The sequence below is a fragment of the Myxocyprinus asiaticus genome, chromosome 6 (genome assembly GCF_019703515.2).
Source record: "Myxocyprinus asiaticus isolate MX2 ecotype Aquarium Trade chromosome 6, UBuf_Myxa_2, whole genome shotgun sequence".
Lineage (NCBI taxonomy): Eukaryota > Metazoa > Chordata > Actinopteri > Cypriniformes > Catostomidae > Myxocyprinus > Myxocyprinus asiaticus.
The window spans coordinates 21,070,184-21,090,264 of NC_059349.1; the positions used below are offsets into that span (position 1 = coordinate 21,070,184).

General features: G+C 43.7%; 1 protein-coding gene across 2 annotated transcripts in view; it reads left to right on the forward strand.

Annotated features, from left to right (window-relative positions):
• LOC127441873 (chloride channel protein 2-like) overlaps positions 1–20,081 on the forward strand; it is an 84,837-nt gene that overhangs the window by 18,058 nt on the left and 46,698 nt on the right. The window contains exon 1 of one of the 2 annotated variants that reach the window (XM_051699387.1): positions 12,830–12,944. The exons of the other annotated variant lie outside the window; for it this stretch is intronic. Within the exon in view, the coding sequence (XP_051555347.1) occupies positions 12,873–12,944 (72 nt within the window). The 5' untranslated portion in view covers positions 12,830–12,872. Of the gene's footprint in view, positions 1–12,829; positions 12,945–20,081 lie in introns of those variants that run through there. 2 annotated transcript variants of the gene reach the window in all.

The following is a 20,081-nucleotide window of genomic DNA, read 5'->3' on the forward strand; positions in this document are numbered from 1 at the left end:
TATGCTCTGATATGAAAGTAGAAAAGCTATTCACCATTCACCAAGATGACAACAACAGCAGGCAACAACTAATGAGATCCATACCTTCCTGATTGTCACAAAATGGAATAAAGAAGTCAGTTTAATCTAACATCAGCATTTAGTTGCATGATCCCTATCTAAGCATCTGAAGCACCATTTGGCTCTGGACCACTATAATTTAATAGGACACCTCAGGTAAGGATATTGCACATTTCTTATTTTTTTTTTTTTCATTCTGGCTCAATGTCAAATCGCTCCACACCAGGTGCAGTGGTTTGCAGAGGAGTCATTAGTGTAATGGGATCAATGTCTTCATTCTTTCTTTTTTTCTTGGAAGGGATGTTTTGGGGAAACAGGAGAAGCTCTGGCTGCTGACAGGGGTTATTTTTGTGCGTCTTCTGCCTCTATTAAATGCTAATCCAATATGTCCATTGCCTCTCTTTTCCATTATATACAGGTGCATCTCAATAAATTAGAATGTCGTGGAAAAGTTCATTTATTTCAGTAATACAACTCAAATTGTGAAACTCGTGTATTAAATAAATTCAATGCACACAGACTGAAGTAGTTTAAGTCTTTGGTTCTTTTAATTGTGATGATTTTGGCTCACATTTAACAAAAACCCACCAATTCACTATCTCAAAAAATTAGAATACATCATAAGACCAATAAAAAAAATATTTTTAGTGAATTGTTGGCCTTCTGGAAAGTATGTTAATTTACTGTATATGTACTCAATACTTGGTAGGGGCTCCTTTTGCTTTAATTACTGCCTCAATTCGGCGTGGCATGGAGGTGATCAGTCTGTGGCACTGCTGAGGTGGTATGGAAGCCCAGGTTTCTTTGACAGTGGCCTTCAGCTCATCTGCATTTTTTGGTCTCTTGTTTCTCATTTTCCTCTTGACAATACCCCAAAGATTCTCTATGGGGTTCAGGTCTGGTGAGTTTGCTGGCCAGTCAAGCACACCAACACCATGGTCATTTAACCAACTTTTGGTGCTTTTGGCAGTGTGGGCAGGTGCCAAATCCTGCTGGAAAATGAAATCAGCATCTTTAAAAAGCTGGTCAGCAGAAGGAAGCATGAAGTGCTCCAAAATTTCTTGGTAAACGGGTGCAGTGACTTTGGTTTTCAAAAAACACAATGGACCAACACCAGCAGATGACATTGCACCCCAAATCATCACAGACTGTGGACACTTAACACTGGACTTCAAGCAACTTGGGCTATGAGCTTCTCCACCCTTCCTCCAGACTCTAGGACCTTGGTTTCCAAATGAAATACAAAACTTGCTCTCATCTGAAAAGAGGACTTTGGACCACTGGGCAACAGTCCAGTTCTTCTTCTCCTTAGCCCAGGTAAGACGCCTCTGACGTTGTCTGTGGTACAGGAGTGGCTTAACAAGAGGAATACGACAACTGTAGCCAAATTCCTTGACACGTCTGTGTGTGGTGGCTCTTGATGCCTTGACCCCAGCCTCAGTCCATTCCTTGTGAAGTTCACCCAAATTCTTGAATCGATTTTGCTTGACAATCATAAGGCTGCGGTTCTCTCGGTTGGTTGTGCATCTTTTTCTTCCACACTTTTTCCTTCCACTCAACTTTCTGTTAACATGCTTGGATACAGCACTCTGTGAACAGCCAGCTTCTTTGGCAATGAATGTTTGTGGCTTACCCTCCTTGTGAAGGGTGTCAATGATTGTCTTCTGGACAACTGTCAGATCAGCAGTCTTCCCCATGATTGTGTAGCCTAGTGAACCAAACTGAGAGACCATTTTGAAGGCTCAGGAAACCTTTGCAGGTGTTTTGAGTTGATTAGCTGATTGGCATGTCACCATATTCTAATTTTTTGAGATAGTGAATTGGTGGGTTTTTGTTAAATGTGAGCCAAAATCATCACAATTAAAAGAACCAAAGACTTAAACTACTTCAGTCTGTGTGCACTGAATTTATTTAATACACGAGTTTCACAATTTGAGTTGTATTACTGAAATAAATGAACTTTTCCACGACATTCTAATTTATTGAGATGCACCTGTATATTGATGCAGGTCTGACATAGAGGAGCTAAAACTTGTCCAATATCTTGATGAGTTTGCTCCTATAACTAGGGAAAGGAATTTGCACACAAAGGTTTGATAACACAAATTAGATTTCAAGGCCCAGGGCTGAGGGAGGTTTAGTTTAGATTTTGAGAGAAGTTTCTGCCTCATAATCACTGAATTTAAACTAAAACTCAGTGCTATGTTTTTGGAGCTGTATAAAATTTGAACTTGGCCTTAATTTAATTTTTCTCAATTGAAAACGATGCTCTGAGTCATTTCAAAGGTTTTACTACCTAAATGTTTTAGATCATATCTAATTATCACAACCCATGTTTTCCTTGTCTGAGTTTTTTGTTTACTGGATTTTAAAACAATTTTTTTTTTGCCATGACATATTTTTGTTTCATCATCTGAACACTCGGTACTAAGATGTTTAATAATACAATTAATTGAACAGATAGTACATCTATTCCCCTTTATCCCCATTTCCATTTGTGAAAAATTCAGCATCTACACTGGGTCTACCTTTTGGGTCTATACTAGTGGTGTTTCAATTGGTGTTTAAACTTGCAAGTTATGAATGTGTATTATTTTAGTTTCTTTGTTTATGTGATTGTTAATTATGTATCCCATACTACAATATTTTACTGGAAAGCTAATTAAAGGGATAGTTCTCCAAAAAATGAAAACTCTCTCATCATTTACTCTCCCTCATGCCATTATAGATGTGTATGACTTTCTTTCTTCTGCAGAATACAAATGAAGATTTTTAGAAGAATATTTCAGCTCTGTAGGTCCATACAATGCAAGTGAGTGGTGGCCAGAACTTTGAAGGTCCAAAAAGCATATAATGGCAGCATAAAAGTAATCCATGTGACTCCAGTGGTTAAATCCATGTCTTCAGAAGTGATATGATAGGTGTCAATATTTAAGTAATTTTTTACAGTAAATTTCTCTCCCTACTCAGTTTTGATAGGTTGTGATATGCACAAATAATGTAAACTGCCAAAATCAAAATAAAAAGAATGTGAAAGTGAAAGTGGAGATTTATAGTAAAAAAAAAAAAAAAAAAGGACTAACGTAAATATTGATCTTTTTCTCACCCACATCTAACAAATCGCTTCAGAAGACATGTATTAAACCACTGGAGTCTTATGGATTACTTTTATGGTGAATTCATGTGATTTTTGGACTTGAATGTTCTGGCCACAATTCTCTTATGGACCTACAGAGCAGAGATATTTTTCAAAAAAATTTGTGTTCAGCAGAAGAAAGAAAGTCATACACATCTGGGGTTTTTGCCACTTTTTTCTTTTTTGCCTGACACTGACACAAAATGTATAAATAAATAAAAAAATGTATTTGTTGTAAGCAGTGGTGTAGTAGCGTCTGAAGACGGTGGGCATACTGTGAATTTATGAAAGAAAATTTAAATGTACAAGTTGTGCTCAAAAGTTTGCATACCCTGGCAGAAATTGTGAAATTTTGGCATTGATTTTGAAAATATGTCTTTTATTTAAGGGTAACGATCATATGAAGCCATTTATCATCACATAGTTGTTTGGCTCCTTTTTAAATCATTATGATAACAGAAATCACCCAAATGGCCCTGATCAAAAGTTTACATACCCTTGAATGTTTGGCCTTGTTACAGACACACAAGGTGACACACACAGGTTTAAATAGCAATTAAAGGTTAATTTCCCACACCTGTGGCTTTTAAAATTGCAATTAGTGTCTGTGTATAAATAGTCAATGAGTTTGTTTGCTCTCACGACGATGCACTGAGCAGGCAAGATACTGAGCCATGGGGAGCAGAAAAGAACTGTCAAAAGACCTGCGTAAAGGTGATGGAACTTTATAAAGATGGAAAAGGATATAAAAAGATATCCAAAGCCTTGAAAATGCCAGTCAGTACTGTTCAATCACTTATTAAGAAGTGGGAAATTCGGGGATCTCTTGATACCAAGCCAAGGTCAGGTAGACCAAGAAAGTTTTCAGCCACAACTGCCAGAAGAATTGTTCAGGATACAAAGATAAACCCACAGGTAACCTCAGAAGAAATACAGGCTGCTCTGGAAAAAGACGGTGTGGTTGTTTCAAGGAGCACAATACGACGATACTTGCTCAAAAATGAGCTACATGGTCAAGTTGCCAATGCCACAAAAAAGCCCAGTTACAATAAGCCCGACAACACCTTGACACGCCTCACAGCTTCTGGCACACTGTAATTTGGAGTGACGAGACCAAAATAGAGCTTTATGGTCACAACCATAAGCGCTATGTTTGGAGAGGGGTCAACAAGACCTATAATGAAAAGAATACCATGCCCACTGTGAAGCATGGTGGTGGCTCACTGATGTTTTGGGGGTGTGTGAGCTCTTAAGGCACGGGGAATCTTGCGAAAATTGATGGCAAGATGAATGCAGCATGTTATCAGAAAATACTGGCAGACAGTTTGTATTCTCCTGCGCGAAAGCTGCGCATGGGACGCTCTTGGACTTTCCAGCACGACAATGACCCTAAGCACAAGGCCAAGTTGACCCTCCAATGGTTACAGCAGAAAAAGGTGAAGGTTCTGGAGTGGCCATCACAGTCTCCTGACCTTAATATCATCGAGCCACTCTGGGGAGATCTCAAACGTGCGGTTCATGCAAGACGACCAAAGACTTTGCATGACCTGGAGGCATTTTGCAAAGACGAATGGGCAGCTATACCACCTGCAAGAATTTGGGGGCCTCATAGACAACTATTACAAAAGACTGCACGCTGTCATTGATGCTAAAGGGGGCAATACACAGTATTAAGAACTAAGGGTATGCAGACTTTGAACAGGGGTCATTTCATTTTTTTTCTTTGTTGCCATATTTTGTTTTATGATTGTGCCATTCTGTTATAACCTACAGTTGAATATGAATCCCATAAGAAATAAAAGAAATGTGTTTTGCCTGCTCACTCATGTTTTCTTTAAAAATGGTACATATATTACCAATTCTCCAAGGGTATGCAAACTTTTGAGCACATCTGTATATATATATAAATATTTACGTTTAGCAGGGAAATAGATTTACAATGCAAATTATGGTTACTCCAGAAATGCCCTAGACTATGTCTTTGATTGCTTAGTGTGACATGCCCACCGATGGCCGATTAATTGCCTTTGCAATGAACTTGAGCCACTGATGGCATTCTGGTAGTGTCAGGAAATTTAGGCCACATTCCTGCAGTGTGAATGCTCTGATGCCTGTCTAATGAAGAACCAAAAAGAGCACAGCAATTGAGGACTTAAATTCAGTGTGTGTGTGCATGTGTGTGTGAGAGAGAGAGAGAGAGGGGGGGTAGGAGAGGGGAGGGGAGCAACCAAAGAATGAGCAATCCATGTTGTCCTCTTTTACCCAGCTACAAATGACTCCAGACACTCTGTCTAAATTTTTTCCCCCAGTCAAAACATTGCTAAAATTAGCAAGAGCTTGCTTGTGTTTGCACGGCACCATTTCAGGTTTGCGTGTCAACGAGGATGTCAGAATGTGATGGGAAATGTAAAACGGCAAGTCAATGCTGTCAGTCATGACCAAAGTCATGCTGAAATTTGCATTCTTATTTCAGTTTCATACTGACAGGGATTTTTTGTGACAATGCGACCTGAAGTCATTCATTGGCTTTTAGAGTTGGCGATTTTCAGTGACATGAGCAACAGTGACCGTTAACGATGCAATAAAATTTAACAGTCCCTTTCAGGCAAGTCAGTCTATTCTGCAGCCATATTGGCAAATCCCCTGGACAGCAATTTCCCATCATGCAAATACACCTCCTATCTACTTGAATGGGGAAAGACCAAAATTTCCAAAATGGTGTGCCAAGGTAATGTTCCAATAACATATTTCAAGTCAGTAATCAAATCTGTCAACAAGCATATCACAAATTATGCATGTTTAGCTCTAATCATGGCAAAACATTTATTTTCAGTTTGAAACTGTGGGGTCTGCTGCAATGACGGCCGATTTTTCGAACTGCACGCAATAGTAAGCTTTTCTCATTGTAAGCCATTAGGGTTGAGATTAGGGTTAGGAGACCACTGCTGAAGCTAACATTTATAAGCGTGATACATGTTTCTTTTCTCAGCATTGCCAGCGATGAACCAGATGGACCAAGCATTAGTGATTACAGGATAGAGCATTTTATTTAATCATTTTCTTGAGAATGCAGAGGCGGATGTCCATGTGTACCTCAGATACCAATCTTTGGAATTAGTAGAATTAAACAAGCATACTTTTTCATGTACATATGTCCCCAGTAAGACAAAAAACATCTCAAAATGTACAACCCCAATTTCAAAAAAGTTGGGACAGCATGAAAAATGCTAATAAAAACAAAAAGTAATTTGTAAATTATATTCACCCTTTGCTATATTGAAAGCACTACAACTAAACATTATATTATGTTTTACTTTGTGAATTTAATTGTTGTTGTTTTATATGTACAGTAATTTCAAATCAGATGATTGCAACATGCTCCAAAAAAGTTGAGGCAGGGGCAATTTAAGACTAATAACAATTTGACGAGTTGAAATAACAAGGCAATGTGAAACAGAAGATGTTAAACAGGTGAGGCAATCGTGTCATAGTATATAAGGAGCCTCCAAAAACAGCCTAGTCCTTCAAGAGCAAGGATCGTTCAACTTGTCAATTTGCCAACAGATGCTTCAGCAAATAATCCAGCACTTTGAGAACAATGTTCTCCAAAGACAAATTGGAAGGATTTGGGGCATTTCACCCTCTTCAGTGCACAATATAGTTAAAAGATTCAAGGAATCTGGTCAAATCTTAGTGCATAAAGGGCAAGACGAAAACCATTTCTGAATGTGCGTGATCTCTGATCACTCAGACATCACTGTTTTAAAAAACATAATTCATCTGTAATGGATGTCATGAACATGGGCTTGGGATTACTTTAGTAAATTTTTGTTAGTCAACACCACTCGCCGTTAAGTTAAGACTTTACTATGCAAAGCAGAAGCCCTACATCAACACTGTCCAGAAGCGCTGCCGACTTCTCTGGGCTCGGTCTCATCTTAGATGGAAAGTAGAACATTGGAACCGTGTTTTTTGGTCCAATGAGTCCACAATGAGAATTTCAATCCAGCACTGTCTTTTCCAGGTATGTCCCAGAATTTTGAGGAGGACAACTTCAAATCACATACTGGCCGAATAAGCAGAGAGTGCGGGTGCTAGATTGGCCTGCCTGCAGTCCTGACCATCTCCAATTGAGAATGTATGGTGCATTATGAAGCGCACAATATGGCAACAAAGACCCTGTACAATTGTGCAGCTGAAGACCTGCATAATGGATGAATGGGGGAAAATTCCACTTCTTAAACTTAACAAACTTGTGTCTTCAGTGCCTAAATGCTTAAGAAAGTAATGGTGATTTTTTTTACAGTGGTAAACACTTGACTGTCCCAAATATTTTGGAGCATGTTGCAATCATCTGATGTGAGATGACTGCATATTTTCAAAAAAACAATGTTTTGCGTGTTGTGTGAGATGTCAGTGGTAAAGCAGACCTGACCTCAATTAGCAGCTGTCTAATAGATTAGATAAATGTGCCCTCTTTGCCCAATAACTGCTCAATGACAGGCATGGTGGCATGTAGTGTCTGCAGCTCTTTGTCTGGTCAATATGCCGCAGGTCTGTATGACCGCTAAGCTGCTGAAGGGGAACACTTTAGAGACTTACTGTATTGATTCAATGTGCTCTGAAGTGTTGGCTGGGTTGAGTGTGATGCGATGAGACGGCATCTGTTGGTTAAACCTCATTTTTCACAGCTTGTCCCATAAAAACCCATTTCTAAATTTCTGGGAGAGGTCAGGAGCTCACCTATGATAGGAGCACTGCGTTTTTGGCTGTGTGATTTGATTGGTTGTTGCAAGTCATCGATTGTGACAGCTTGTGTTGCTAAGGTTAAATGTCACTCTGCTAATAAATGGTGGGAGATTTTAATTGGGCCAGACTAATATGTCAAGCTGTCCTAGAGGGACGGGCGCCAAACTGATAAAAATCAGGTGTCGGTGTCTGTTTTTCAGATATTAGTGTTGGGAGACAGCTTCAGGTGGGTAAATGTTCTGAGTGAGTGACAAAGGGGTGCAAAGGTTATGTGAAATGAGGCAGATAGTGGAGGGTGTGGATCAATCCATGCTGGGCTCCTTTGTTTCTCTCTGTGAGCTGCACCTGCTCATGCGAGCGAAGAGAGAGTCTGCTGGAATCATGATGCTCATCTCAATGTGCCTCTGGCGGCACAGCTCCTCAGATCGGAATGCCATGTGTTTATAGAACAGAGAGAGAGAAAGAGAAACAGGTAGAGTGAGTGGGAGAGAGGGACTGTGGCACTCACACAATGGATCTGCCATATCCCCATCTCTCCATCTTTAATGCCGTGGGCATCTGCCTGTGTGGGAGTAGCCGACTGTAAGAACGAGGGATGGAAGAGGAAAGGAATAAGGAAAGGCAAAGGACAGGGTTACAATGGGTGGGAAGGGCTCATAACACCCCATTACAGTCATCCACACATGAGGATTTTTGAGACCTGGGAAAGAAATGCCAGTACTACTTGATATAAAATTGGACATTATATCAACTACAGTATATAACAACTTAAGCATACTGTTATTGAATGCATTATTGCAGATTTGCAACCGACTGGCAAAAAGGAGCAACTCCCCAAAGGCAAGAGTCTATTCTGGTTGTATCAGGATAATGTAAAACTCATTGAAATGAATGAAGGAAGGAAGCTTTGGAAATGCTATAATCAATGCATCCAGCAGCACTTGCAGAAATCAGTCATTTTAATCAGATCTCCAGTTATTTGTGTGTAATTCTACCTTTATGCTCCTTGCTGTCTTATGTAATGTATAAAGTTGTGCTAAACTATGGCATTAAAGACATAAATTACAAATGCTTCTATAAATCAGTAGAGTATAACTATCCTACTGTATAAAACTCTACCTCTGTCATGGAATTGTTTTGCAATGTCCTCAATATGTCTCCCGTAGTGTTTTTGAAAAGCACAAACGGACACATAATGTTCTCTTTTTTTCTGTTGGTGTTATTAGTCTTATTTATTTATTTTACCTTTAAAGTCATTGTCCATTCATCCATTCCAGACAAGGGATTTGGAGTGTGTTGATAGACAGCTCTATTTTCGTGAGTGTGCAAAGCGCTATGCGCCATGACCGTGCGCTATGTCTTATCCAATTTTCATGAGATTGCTAATTCTTTTGCGCTGTCTGTTTGCTTAAGCACGCAAACTGTGGGTGTATTGTATGGTAATGAAGTGCCGCAAAGGGCAATTTGCTATTTTCCTTAAAAATAGGTCATTGTGCTAAGACGTTTCAAATCTCAACGCAAAGTCCAGACTCATTCCTACATTTTCAGTTTGAATAAAGTTCATATCCAAACATCAAATTATGTCCCTGACAATAGCCATTTTATGAAACAAAAAATTATTAGATTTGTCTATAGATTTATCTATAGGTCATTGTTTAATTTTCAATTATTGTTATGTTTATATTTACAGTTGCATTTATAATCTAATCTAATTTGTATTGGTATTTTTCCACTTGTTGTAGAGTGATTTTCAGGGGTGTAAAGTAATTGAGTAAAAATACTTAAGGATTATACTTAAGTATTATTTTCTGGGATTTGTACTTTACTCAAGTGCAATTTAAACTGAATACTTGCACTTTTACTTAATTATATTTCCAAAGAAAAAATAGTACTTTTTACTCCTTACAATTTTATTCAAACTTGAAAAGTACTCACTACATTTTTGAAGATCATTTTCTTTCATCTTACTGGACTGAAGCCGCCTTTTCACTGCATCCGACAAACGACAGGTGACAGACCAGAGGTCAGTCATTTCAAATGGAGTGTCGCTCGGCGGCTGTGTGGAGTTCTGACCATCTGCAGAGGGGGAATTTCAGATCTGATTTAAGCTTGGGGTACGTTCAAATATTTGTGCGACCGTATGTAACCGCCTGACTGAATGTGAAGTATTCATTCAAAACTATGAACACGAAGTGAGAAACACTGATGTTTTTGTCTTAAACTTTATTCTAAACACCTTTTTTTATCTTTCTCTATGTCTCAAGGGGCTAGGTGCTCGGACATCGCAATTTGTGAGTGCCTTCTCCCGTGCAACTAACAATGCATGACTGTGTCAGTGTTTTTGCAAAATAACGTTATGTGGTTCATTACACATCTGAAGGCAGTTCCGTAGGGAAATGAAAACGAAAAAGATGAGGTTTTTAAGATTAATGTTCTATCGAGATTTAAATTAACAAAACCGACCTCCCTACCCTAAACCTTAAACCTAAACCTAACCAATAGTGTCATAAAAAGCAAATGTGACATGAAAAATACAATTTCTGAAGCAGCCACATCATTTTGTGGTGCTTCTATGACACTTTCAGCTCACGCGTTGACTAGCGTGCTCTTCAGGACTCGTACCCCGGTCCTTTGTATCGCATAAGAAACACTCTATCAGTTGAGCTACCGCACAATTTGATCACATTCGAACAAGCTTGTTAATGTATTTGCTTATGTAATGCAAATGTTAAAATAAGTCATGTGCTATAGTAAATGTGTTTATATGTCACAAGATAGCATTGTGTGAGGAATAGGTAGAAAAGTAAGTGTTTATGAACTGATAATCTGCCGTTTACTCGTGATTTGAGTGAAAGGGATAAAAGTCATTGTTGTTTTAGCGCCTCTAGTGTTCATTTCACCAGGAAATTGCTGTGTTACGTACAACAGGCCACATAAAAATAATCTAGCAAAAATGTAGTAATTGTAAAATGATTCTTTGACCAGGTTACGAATGTCACTGGGGGAGAAATATGACAGTCGTCGGAGACAGTAAAAAGGCGACTTAACAAACCAGTCGAATTTAACATCCTCTCTCACACAATCTCCTCTCTTGATTTCATTCTAGCTAGGAAAAAAGTTATTTTTTACTTTTTTAATACTTAAGTACAATTTAATGTGAATACTTTTTTACGTTCACTCAAGGATGTTTTTGGCTAGATACTTGGATTTTTAATTGAGTAAAATTTTCACTCAGTATCCATACTTTCACTTAAGTGTAATTTCTGAGTACTTTTTACACCCCTGGTGATTTTTAAGTCACTGCAAAAGGGGCTGGTGAAAGAAGTTGGACAAAATAAAATGTTTGGATTTTTCAAAATAAAAATCGACTGGTAAAAGTGAAGTGTGTGCAGATACAATCACTGTTACTAGTCATAATTTGTGTGTCAGTAGATTAAAATTATTTATAATTCTACATTCTCTTTAATTTAACAGAGCATAAATCCAAATCCTTACAAGAACCACATTTAACATGCGTATAAAAGGAGTGTGTCACTGTCAAAGAAAAATGCCTGACATTCATATGTAAGCAGTTAATGCATAAAAGAGGTAAATCTGTATTTCTATTCTTCTAATTAATTGCATACAGCCATTTACACTACAACCTTCTTACAAATGTGCTGTATTTGTTTATATCACTGGTGCCTGATGGGGAATGGACTAAAAAATATGACGCATACAGTACAATAACCGGAAAAGAACCTCAGAATTAAATTGCACTTGACCCAGCCTATTAGCACTTTTTGCGTGCAATTTCATCAAACACACTTGACTAGACTTAGTGCACGAAAAACCAAAACTTCCTGGCCATGCCCACTGACTTTGCAGACCAGTTTAAGTAAACCGAGACAGAACTGTATTTTAAATCATTATTTGTTCATTAGATAAATGCCATGCTTCACAACAACAATACAATATTTTCTTAATTAAAAAAATAAAACAGCAATGCAATGCAATCATTTGTAGGTTAAGAGAACCTTCCTTCAATAAAATCAGGGAATCTGAGGATAAAAACATTGCTAATCTGTGTGCTTCATGATGTCATGGGTTTGTTGGCAATACGCCGTGTGTAGCATACTGTGAATACTGAAATATTCATTGGCAACAGGTTGTCTGGAAAATGCTGATGTGAGTTGGTGTGTTCCAGTTTTGAGATCAGACTTGTGTACAATATCATTGATTCATTACAGGCTTATAAATGTAAGGTCATTTATGACTCTTTAGGAAAAAATGTAACTCTTCAACTTGCAACTCAGGCGAATTCTTGTAGTATGACATACCCACCCCCATAACAAAGGACAATGCGGCAGAAGAAAAAATAGTTGAAATTCTGGTCGTGTATTATTCCCCTCTATCTCTGTGAAATTCAGGCAACCAGTATCATTTTTTAACTGTTACCTTTAATGTGCAGAGCCCCTCAGGAGAATAGTAATACACAGCCTAATGCACCTGCTAAGAAAGAACTATACAAAAGTCTTCAATCTCTTTTTTTCAAAATGTATGGATATTTTATCTTTGGAAAGACATTTTTCTATAAATATTCACCTGCCTTGGACTTTTTCAGATTTAATTGCATTATAGAATGGAACAAAATGCTGTGGACACATGTGGACAACTGTGAATCTGCTTAAAACTTTTCGCCAAATTGACTGGCTGGGGGGGAGAAGAGCCGTAGTAATGGAAATCACCAAGATACTTACCCAAACTCTAAAAGAGTTACAGTACTTCATTAAAGATGGAAGAAACTGTGCATGAGACAAGAACAGCATGCACAATTCATAAATCTGTCTTGTATGGAAAGGAGGAAAAAAGAAAATGCAACTCTAATTAGACAAATTTGGACATTTGGGCTAAGCACTGTGTTGATGCAAATCTAACAAAGCATATCATGCACAGTACACCAATGCAGTGGAGCATGCTGGTGACAGCTTCATGTTTTGTGGATGGTACTCAGGGACTGGTAAGTCTGACAGTCTACCTCCTTTTAGTTGATGGGCTCAAATCTTCTCATTTAGTGCTAAAAATACCTGGTGTCTGCTAATTAGTGCTCCCTGACTGATTCATTGTTTATGAATGACCATGCACAGTACCTAAAAAACACCTGATACTGTTTGTCATAGATGAACACAGCCTGTAATACAACATAAGGCACTAACACATCATTGAACTTTATATGTTCAAACTGCTATCACTGGATATACCAAGGTTTTCATACTGGTAATGTTTTAATTATAAATAAATGTTTGGTTTAATTCCTGTTTATTTATAATACTGCCTATAAACTTTATTAATATGGTACTCTACATTTGCCTGTTCATTACTATACCTATACCTATATATAACATTTTTAACATGGCTCTTTGCACGTATCGCTGCAGTTCCCTAACTGTCACTCACTCGACGTTGTGTCGATGTAGTGACACTAGGGGTCACTCTTGGGAGCCCGAGACACCTCTGGTCTTTGATAAAAGGCCAATGAAAATTGGCGAGTGGTATTTGCATGCCACTCCCCCAGACATACGGGTATAAAAGGAGCTGGTATGCAACCACTCATTCAGATTTTCTCTTCGGAGCCGAACGGTCATGCTCATTGAACTGAATACTACTGTTCATTCACCTCTGCTGGATCTGATGGCGCATTTCAGCAGCTTCTCCCTCCTCTGCACTGATGCACTGCAGAGAACGCCCCTGGGCGCTTCGGCAGAAAAACTAGAGAGTATATTTTCTGAATGAGCTTTTTTCCCCTCTAAAAGAGTATATATTTCTCTAAAAGAGCGCACACACGGAACGTCTTTTTAAAGACGCGTCTTTTTAAAGATGCCTTTCCGATTGTGTGTTATTCCTGGTTGCGGTCGTTATCGCTCAACTTCGGATGGTCATGATCGCTGTCTTTCGTGTCTGGGCGCGATCCACACGGAGGCAGCGTTTGTGAATGGTTCATGTTCTCACTGCGAGAACATGACCATGGCAACGTTGCGGTCGCGGCTTGCTTTCGTAAGAAAGCAAGCCACCCCAGCAGCTCCCCGCCTCGGTCCTTCTACCTACGGGTATGAGGCCAGCGCGGCTAGCACTGGGGGCGATTTGGGGACCCCAATGGGATCGTCTCCACCGGGTATCCCCCCGCGGACCTCCCATTCCCCAGCATGCTCATCTGCCCCAATCGGGCTTCTGGATGAGTTCGCCGGCTCGTCTCACGGCGAGTCTGGCTTCTTGTTCGGAGCCCGCGAAGATAATGAGCTCTCGAGCGCAGCATCGGAGAGCGGGCTTGTCCAGTCGGACGCAGAAGCCTCAGCTGGGCTTCCCCCTTCGGGGACGATCGCCCAGTCACAGGCCGATGCCGAAATGATGGACATGCTTTCCCACTCAAAGCAGCTATGCCCCGCTCCAGTGCCATTCTTCCCGGAAGTGCATGAGGAGCTGACGGAGTCGTGGGAGGCACCTTTTACTGCCCGGCCCTGACTCCGCAGTTCCCCCGCTCTCACTACCCTCGATGGCGGGGCGGCCAAGGGCTATACGGCGATTCCCCCTGTGGATAAGGCGCTCGCGGTGCACCTATGCCCGCATAGAGCCGCCACCTGGCGTGGACGCCCTAAGCTCCCATCCAAGCCCTGTAGGCTCACGTTGTCCTTGACGACTAAAGCCTACAGTGCTGCTGGACAAGCCGCCTCTGCCCTGTACGCCATGGCTCTCCTGCAGGTCCACCAAGCCAAGGCGCTGAAAGAAATGCACGAGGGTAGTTCCGCCCCAGATTTGATGCAGGAACTGCGCTCGGTGACCGACCTCGCTCTCCGGGCGACGAAAGTCACGGCGCGGTCTCTCGGGCAGACGATGGCCACACTAGTGGTCCAGGAGTGCCACCTTTGGCTCAACCTGGTCGAGATGGGCGAGGCCGACAAGACACGGTTCCTTGCTGCCCCCATTTCCCAGGCGGGCCTATTCGGTGACACCATCGAGGACTTTGCCCAGCAGTTCTCGACGGTGAAGCAGCAGACGAAGGCAATCCGGCACATCCTGCCCCAGCGCAGCTCAAGATTCTGCACCCCGTCTGCTCGTCACCAAGGGCGACCCAGGGACGAGGGAACCTACTCACGTGGAGCTGGTAAGAAGACCACTCCATCCCCCGGTGGAGGGCCGGGTGGAAAATCTTTTGTTGCCTTTTTGTTTGATTTTGCCGCACGCCCAAGTGGCTGCAGTACCCAACAGTTCAGCAAAAGAGCGGCTTCCTTCCTCCCTGGGTCACATACCCGGTGTGTACGGTTGTCACCATGACTACCATCCATGGGCTTTTTCTTGCAGGATTGGCACTCCAGCGGTGGCCTTTCCGCCCCTAAGCGCCCAGCTGTGGCACACAGCCGCCCCCGATGTGGCAGTCTCCACGGGTTACGAGGACAGGTCTCTTCCTCCCCCATCCCAAGTTGTTCCGATGGTGGTCACAAGGAGCCAGGTAAGTGCTTCGATGTCCCTAGACTCAGCATGGCCACGACGTGCTGTGGCACCTCGTGCCCCACCTGCTGGTACGTCCGACGATGTTGTCCCCTCGTGCTTTCCAATCCGTCACAATGGCTGATCCGGACCATCCGACTCAGCTACGTGATTCAGTTCGCCAGGCGCCCGCCCAGGTTCAGCGGTATTCACTTCACCTTGGTCAAGGGCAAAAACACTGCCACCCTGCACACGGAGATCGCTACCCTTCTACGGAAGGACGCGATAGAACCTGTCCCTCCAGCCGAGATGAAGAAAGGGTTTTACAGCCCCTACTTCATCGTACTGAAAAAAGGCGGTGGGTTGCGTCCAATCTTGGACCTGCGAGTACTGAACCGGGCTTTACACAGACTCCTGTTCAAGATGCTGACGCAAAAACGCATTCTGGCGAGCGTCCGGCATCAAGATTGGTTCGCGGTGGTAGACCTGAAGGATGCATACTTCCACGTCTCGATCCTTCCTCGACACAGACCCTTCCTGCGGTTCGCATTCGAGGGTCAGGCGTATCAGTACAAAGTCCTCCCTTTCGGCCTGTCCCTGTCTCCTCGCGTCTTTACGAAGATCGCAGAGGCTGCCCTTGCCCCGTTAAGGGAGATGGGCATTCGCATTCTCAACTATCTCGACGACTGGCTAATCCTAGCTCACTCTCGAGACATGTTGTGCGCACACAGGGACCTGGTGCTTTCACACCTCAGCCGACTAGTGCTTCGGGTCAACTGGGAAAAGAGCAAGCTCCTCCCGGTTCAGAGCATCTCTTTTCTCGGATTGGAGTTGGACTCAGTCTCCTTGACGGCGCGCCTTACGAACGAGCACGCCCAGTCGGTGCCGGCCTGTTTGAAGGCATTCAAATAGGGAACAGCGGTTCCACTGACACTTTTTCAGAGGCTCCTGGGGTATATGGCATCCTCGGCAGTGGCCACCCCACTTGGGTTGATGCATATGAGGCCGCTTCAGCACTGGCTCCAGACTCGAGTCCCGAGATGGGCATGGCGCCACGGGACACATCGCGTGGCCATCACGTCGGTCTGTCACCGTCTTTTCAGCCCTTGGACCGACCTCTCCTTTCTACAAGCAGGTGTTCCTCTAGAACTGGTCTCGTGGTCACGACAGATGCCTCCAAAATGGGCTGGGGCACTGTTTGCAACGGGCACGCAGCCACCGGCCTCTGGATGGGCCCGCAACTGCATTGGCACATCAACTGCCTCGAGTTGTTGACAATTTTGCTCGCCCTGCGGAGGTTCCGGCCGTTGATCCAGGGCAAGCACGTGTTAGTTGGGACAGACAGCACGGCAATGGTAGCATATGTCAAACGACAAGGCGGTCTGCGCTCTCGTTGTATGTCACAACTCGCCCGCTGTCTCCTCCTCTGGAGTCAGCAGCACTTCAAGTTGCTGCGAGCCACTCACATCCCAGGCAACCTCAACACTACAGCAGACGCACTGTCACGGCAGGTTACCCTCAGGGGAGAGTGGAGACTCCACCCTCAGGTGGTCCAGCTGATTTGGTGTCGATTTGGACAGGCACAGGTGGACCTGTTCGCCTCCCAAGAATCCTCCCACTGCCCGCTCTGGTACACCCTCACCGAGGCTCCCCTCGGCATAGACGCGCTGGCACACAGCTGGCCCCCTGGCCTATGCAAATATGCATTTCCCCCAGTGAGCCTGCTTGCACAGACCCTGTGCAAGGTCAGCGAGGACGAGGAGCAGGTCGTCCTGCTAGCACCCTACTGGCACACCCAGACATGGTTCTTGGACCTCACGCTCCTCATGACAGCTCCCCCCTGGCGAGTTCCCCTGAGGAAGGACCTTCTTTCTCAGAGACGGGGCACCCTCTGGCACCCGCGCCCAGACCTCTGGAATCTCCGTGTCTGGCCCCTGGACGGGATGTGGAAGACCTAAGCGGTCTACCACCCACGGTGGTAGACACGATCACTCAGGCCCCCTCTACAAGGCACCTGTATGCCTTTAAGTGGTGTCTGTTCGCTAAGTGGTGTTCTTCCCGACACGAAGACCCCCAGAGATGCACAGTCGGATCAGTGCTTTCCTCCCTGCAGGAGAGGCTGGAAGGGAGGCTGTCCTGTTCCACCTTGAAGGTGTACATTGCCGCCATAGCAGCACACCACGACGCAGTCGACGGTAAATCCTTAGGGAAGCATGACCTGATCATCAGGTTCCTTAGAGGTGCCAGGAGGCTGAATTCCTCCAGACCATGCCTCGTTCCCTCATGGGATCTCTCCATAGTTCTTCAGGGTCTACAGAGAGCCCCCTTTGAGCCTTTGCAGTCATCCGAGCTTAAGGCACTCTCCTTGAAGACTGCCCTCCTGACTGCGCTCACTTCCATCACTGATCCTGAGACCCTGACCGGGCTATGTGCCCAAGGTTCCCACCACCCCTTTTAGGGACCAGATGGTGAACCTGCAAGCGCTGCCCCAGGAGGAGGCAGACCCAGCCCTGTCATTGCTGTGTCCAGTTCGCGCTTTACGCATCTATTTGGATCGCACGCAGAGCTTTAGAATCTCTGAGCAGCTCTTTGTCTGCTTTGATGCACAGCGGAAAGGAAGCGCTGTCTCCAAGCAGAGGATCTCCCACTGGCTCATTGATGCCATAACTATGGCATATCTCGCCCAGAACATGCTGCCTCCGGTAGGGCTATGAGCACATTCTACCAGAGGTGTAGCGGCTTCCTGGGCCCTGGCCAGAGGTGCCTCTCTAACAGACATTTGCAGAGCAGCGGGCTGGGTAACACCCAACACATTTGCAAGGTTCTACAACCTCCGGGTGGAACCGGTTTCGTCCCAGGTAGTGGCACGCAACACAAGTGGATAAGCCCGGGATAGCTGGCTGAGTGTATCGCTTGCACATAGCGCCTTCCACCTCCCTTGGAGCTGAAGACGTGCGCCATTAATTCCCAGTAGTGTTCACAAACTTTGTTCCCTGGTTGACTTCCTCCGAGCCCTGTGGCAGTCGAGTTTTCGGAGATACTCGCTGCCGGCCCAGTACACATGCTAATTAAGAGTCCTGTTCTGGGGTAGGTGCTCCGCATGTGGCGGTTCCCTGTAAGGCTAACCCCATGCGATTATGTATCTTCCGCTAGTTCGTTTCCCTGTTGGCAAACTGCGTCTTCCTTGGCCAGAGCCCCTCTGCCCCAGTCTCCATGTTTGTAGTAACTCCTCCCCCATTGGGCAGGATCTACCTTGAAGATTCTCCACATGGTTGGAAAGACCATGTGACGTATTCATCCACTTAAATATCCCCCCTCTCTTTGGGCGAGGTGTGGTCTCCGCTGTGTCTTCCCCTTGGGAGGGACACCCCCCGACTAGACCTGGCGGCCCAGTCGGATAATCCCCCTTCTTTTTTAGGGAGTGGAAAAAAAGAAGGGGAAAAGAGGCCACTACTGGGTTAAGCCTGTCTCTATCTTTTGGGTAGTTGACTTGTCCCCAAAAAGGGCCGTTCGACACTCATAACTATGTTGGGGGAGGTTACGTGTTGACCTGGTGTGCTGGCTATGAGGCACACAGTAGTCTGCCCACCACACACCGCCAGTTCACGTAACACAGTTCAGCCAGTTGTGGCGTTTTGTATAGGGAACCCTAGTGTCACTACATCGACACAACGTTGAGTGAGTGACAGATAGGGAACGTCATGGTTACTTGTGTAACCTCCGTTCCCTGATGGAGGGAACGAGACGGTGTGTCCCTCCTGCCACAACGCTGAACTACCCGCTGAAATGGCCGGACCTTATATAGGCTCCTCAGCATAAAACCTGAAGGAGTGGTTGCATACCAGCTCCTTTTATACCCGTATGTCTGGGGGAGTGGCATGCAAATACCACTCGCCAATTTTCATTGGCCTTTTATCAAAGACCAGAGGTGTCTCAGGCTCCCAAGAGTGACCCCTAGTGTCACTACATCGACACAACATCTCGTTCCCTCCATCGGGGAATGGAGGTTATACAAGTAACCATGACGTTTCCTGGTGAAATTTACACTAGTGGTGCTAAAACAACGACTTTCACTTTCACACAAATCATGGGTAAAACTGCAGATTATCAGTTCATAAACATTTACTTTTAGCCCTGTTTCTCACACAGTGCTATCTTATTAAATCAAAACACTTTTACTACAGTGTATGGCTAACTAACTACATTTACAAGCTTATTCGAATGTGGTCAAATTACTCGGTATCTCAACTGATTGCACTTGCGATGCAAAGGACCAGGGTATGAGTCCTGAAGAGCATGTGAGTCAACATGTGAGCCAAAAGTGTTATAGAAGCAACACAAAAACACATGGTTGCTTCAGCAATTCAGTTTTTCATGTCCCATTTGCTTTTATGACACTATCGGTTAGTTTAGGTTTAAGATTTAGAGTAGGGTTGATAACGTCCTGGTTACTTTCATAACCTCCGTTCCCTGATGGAGGGAACGAGACATTGTGTTGATGTAGTGACACTAGGGGTCACTCATGGGAGCCCCAGACACCTCTGCTTTTTTGAAAAAAGGACAATGAGAATTGGCGAGTGGAATTTGCATGCCACTCCTATGGACATATGGGTATAAAAGGAGTTGGTATGCAACCACTCATTCAGGTTTTGTGCTGAGGAGCCGAGACCAGGTC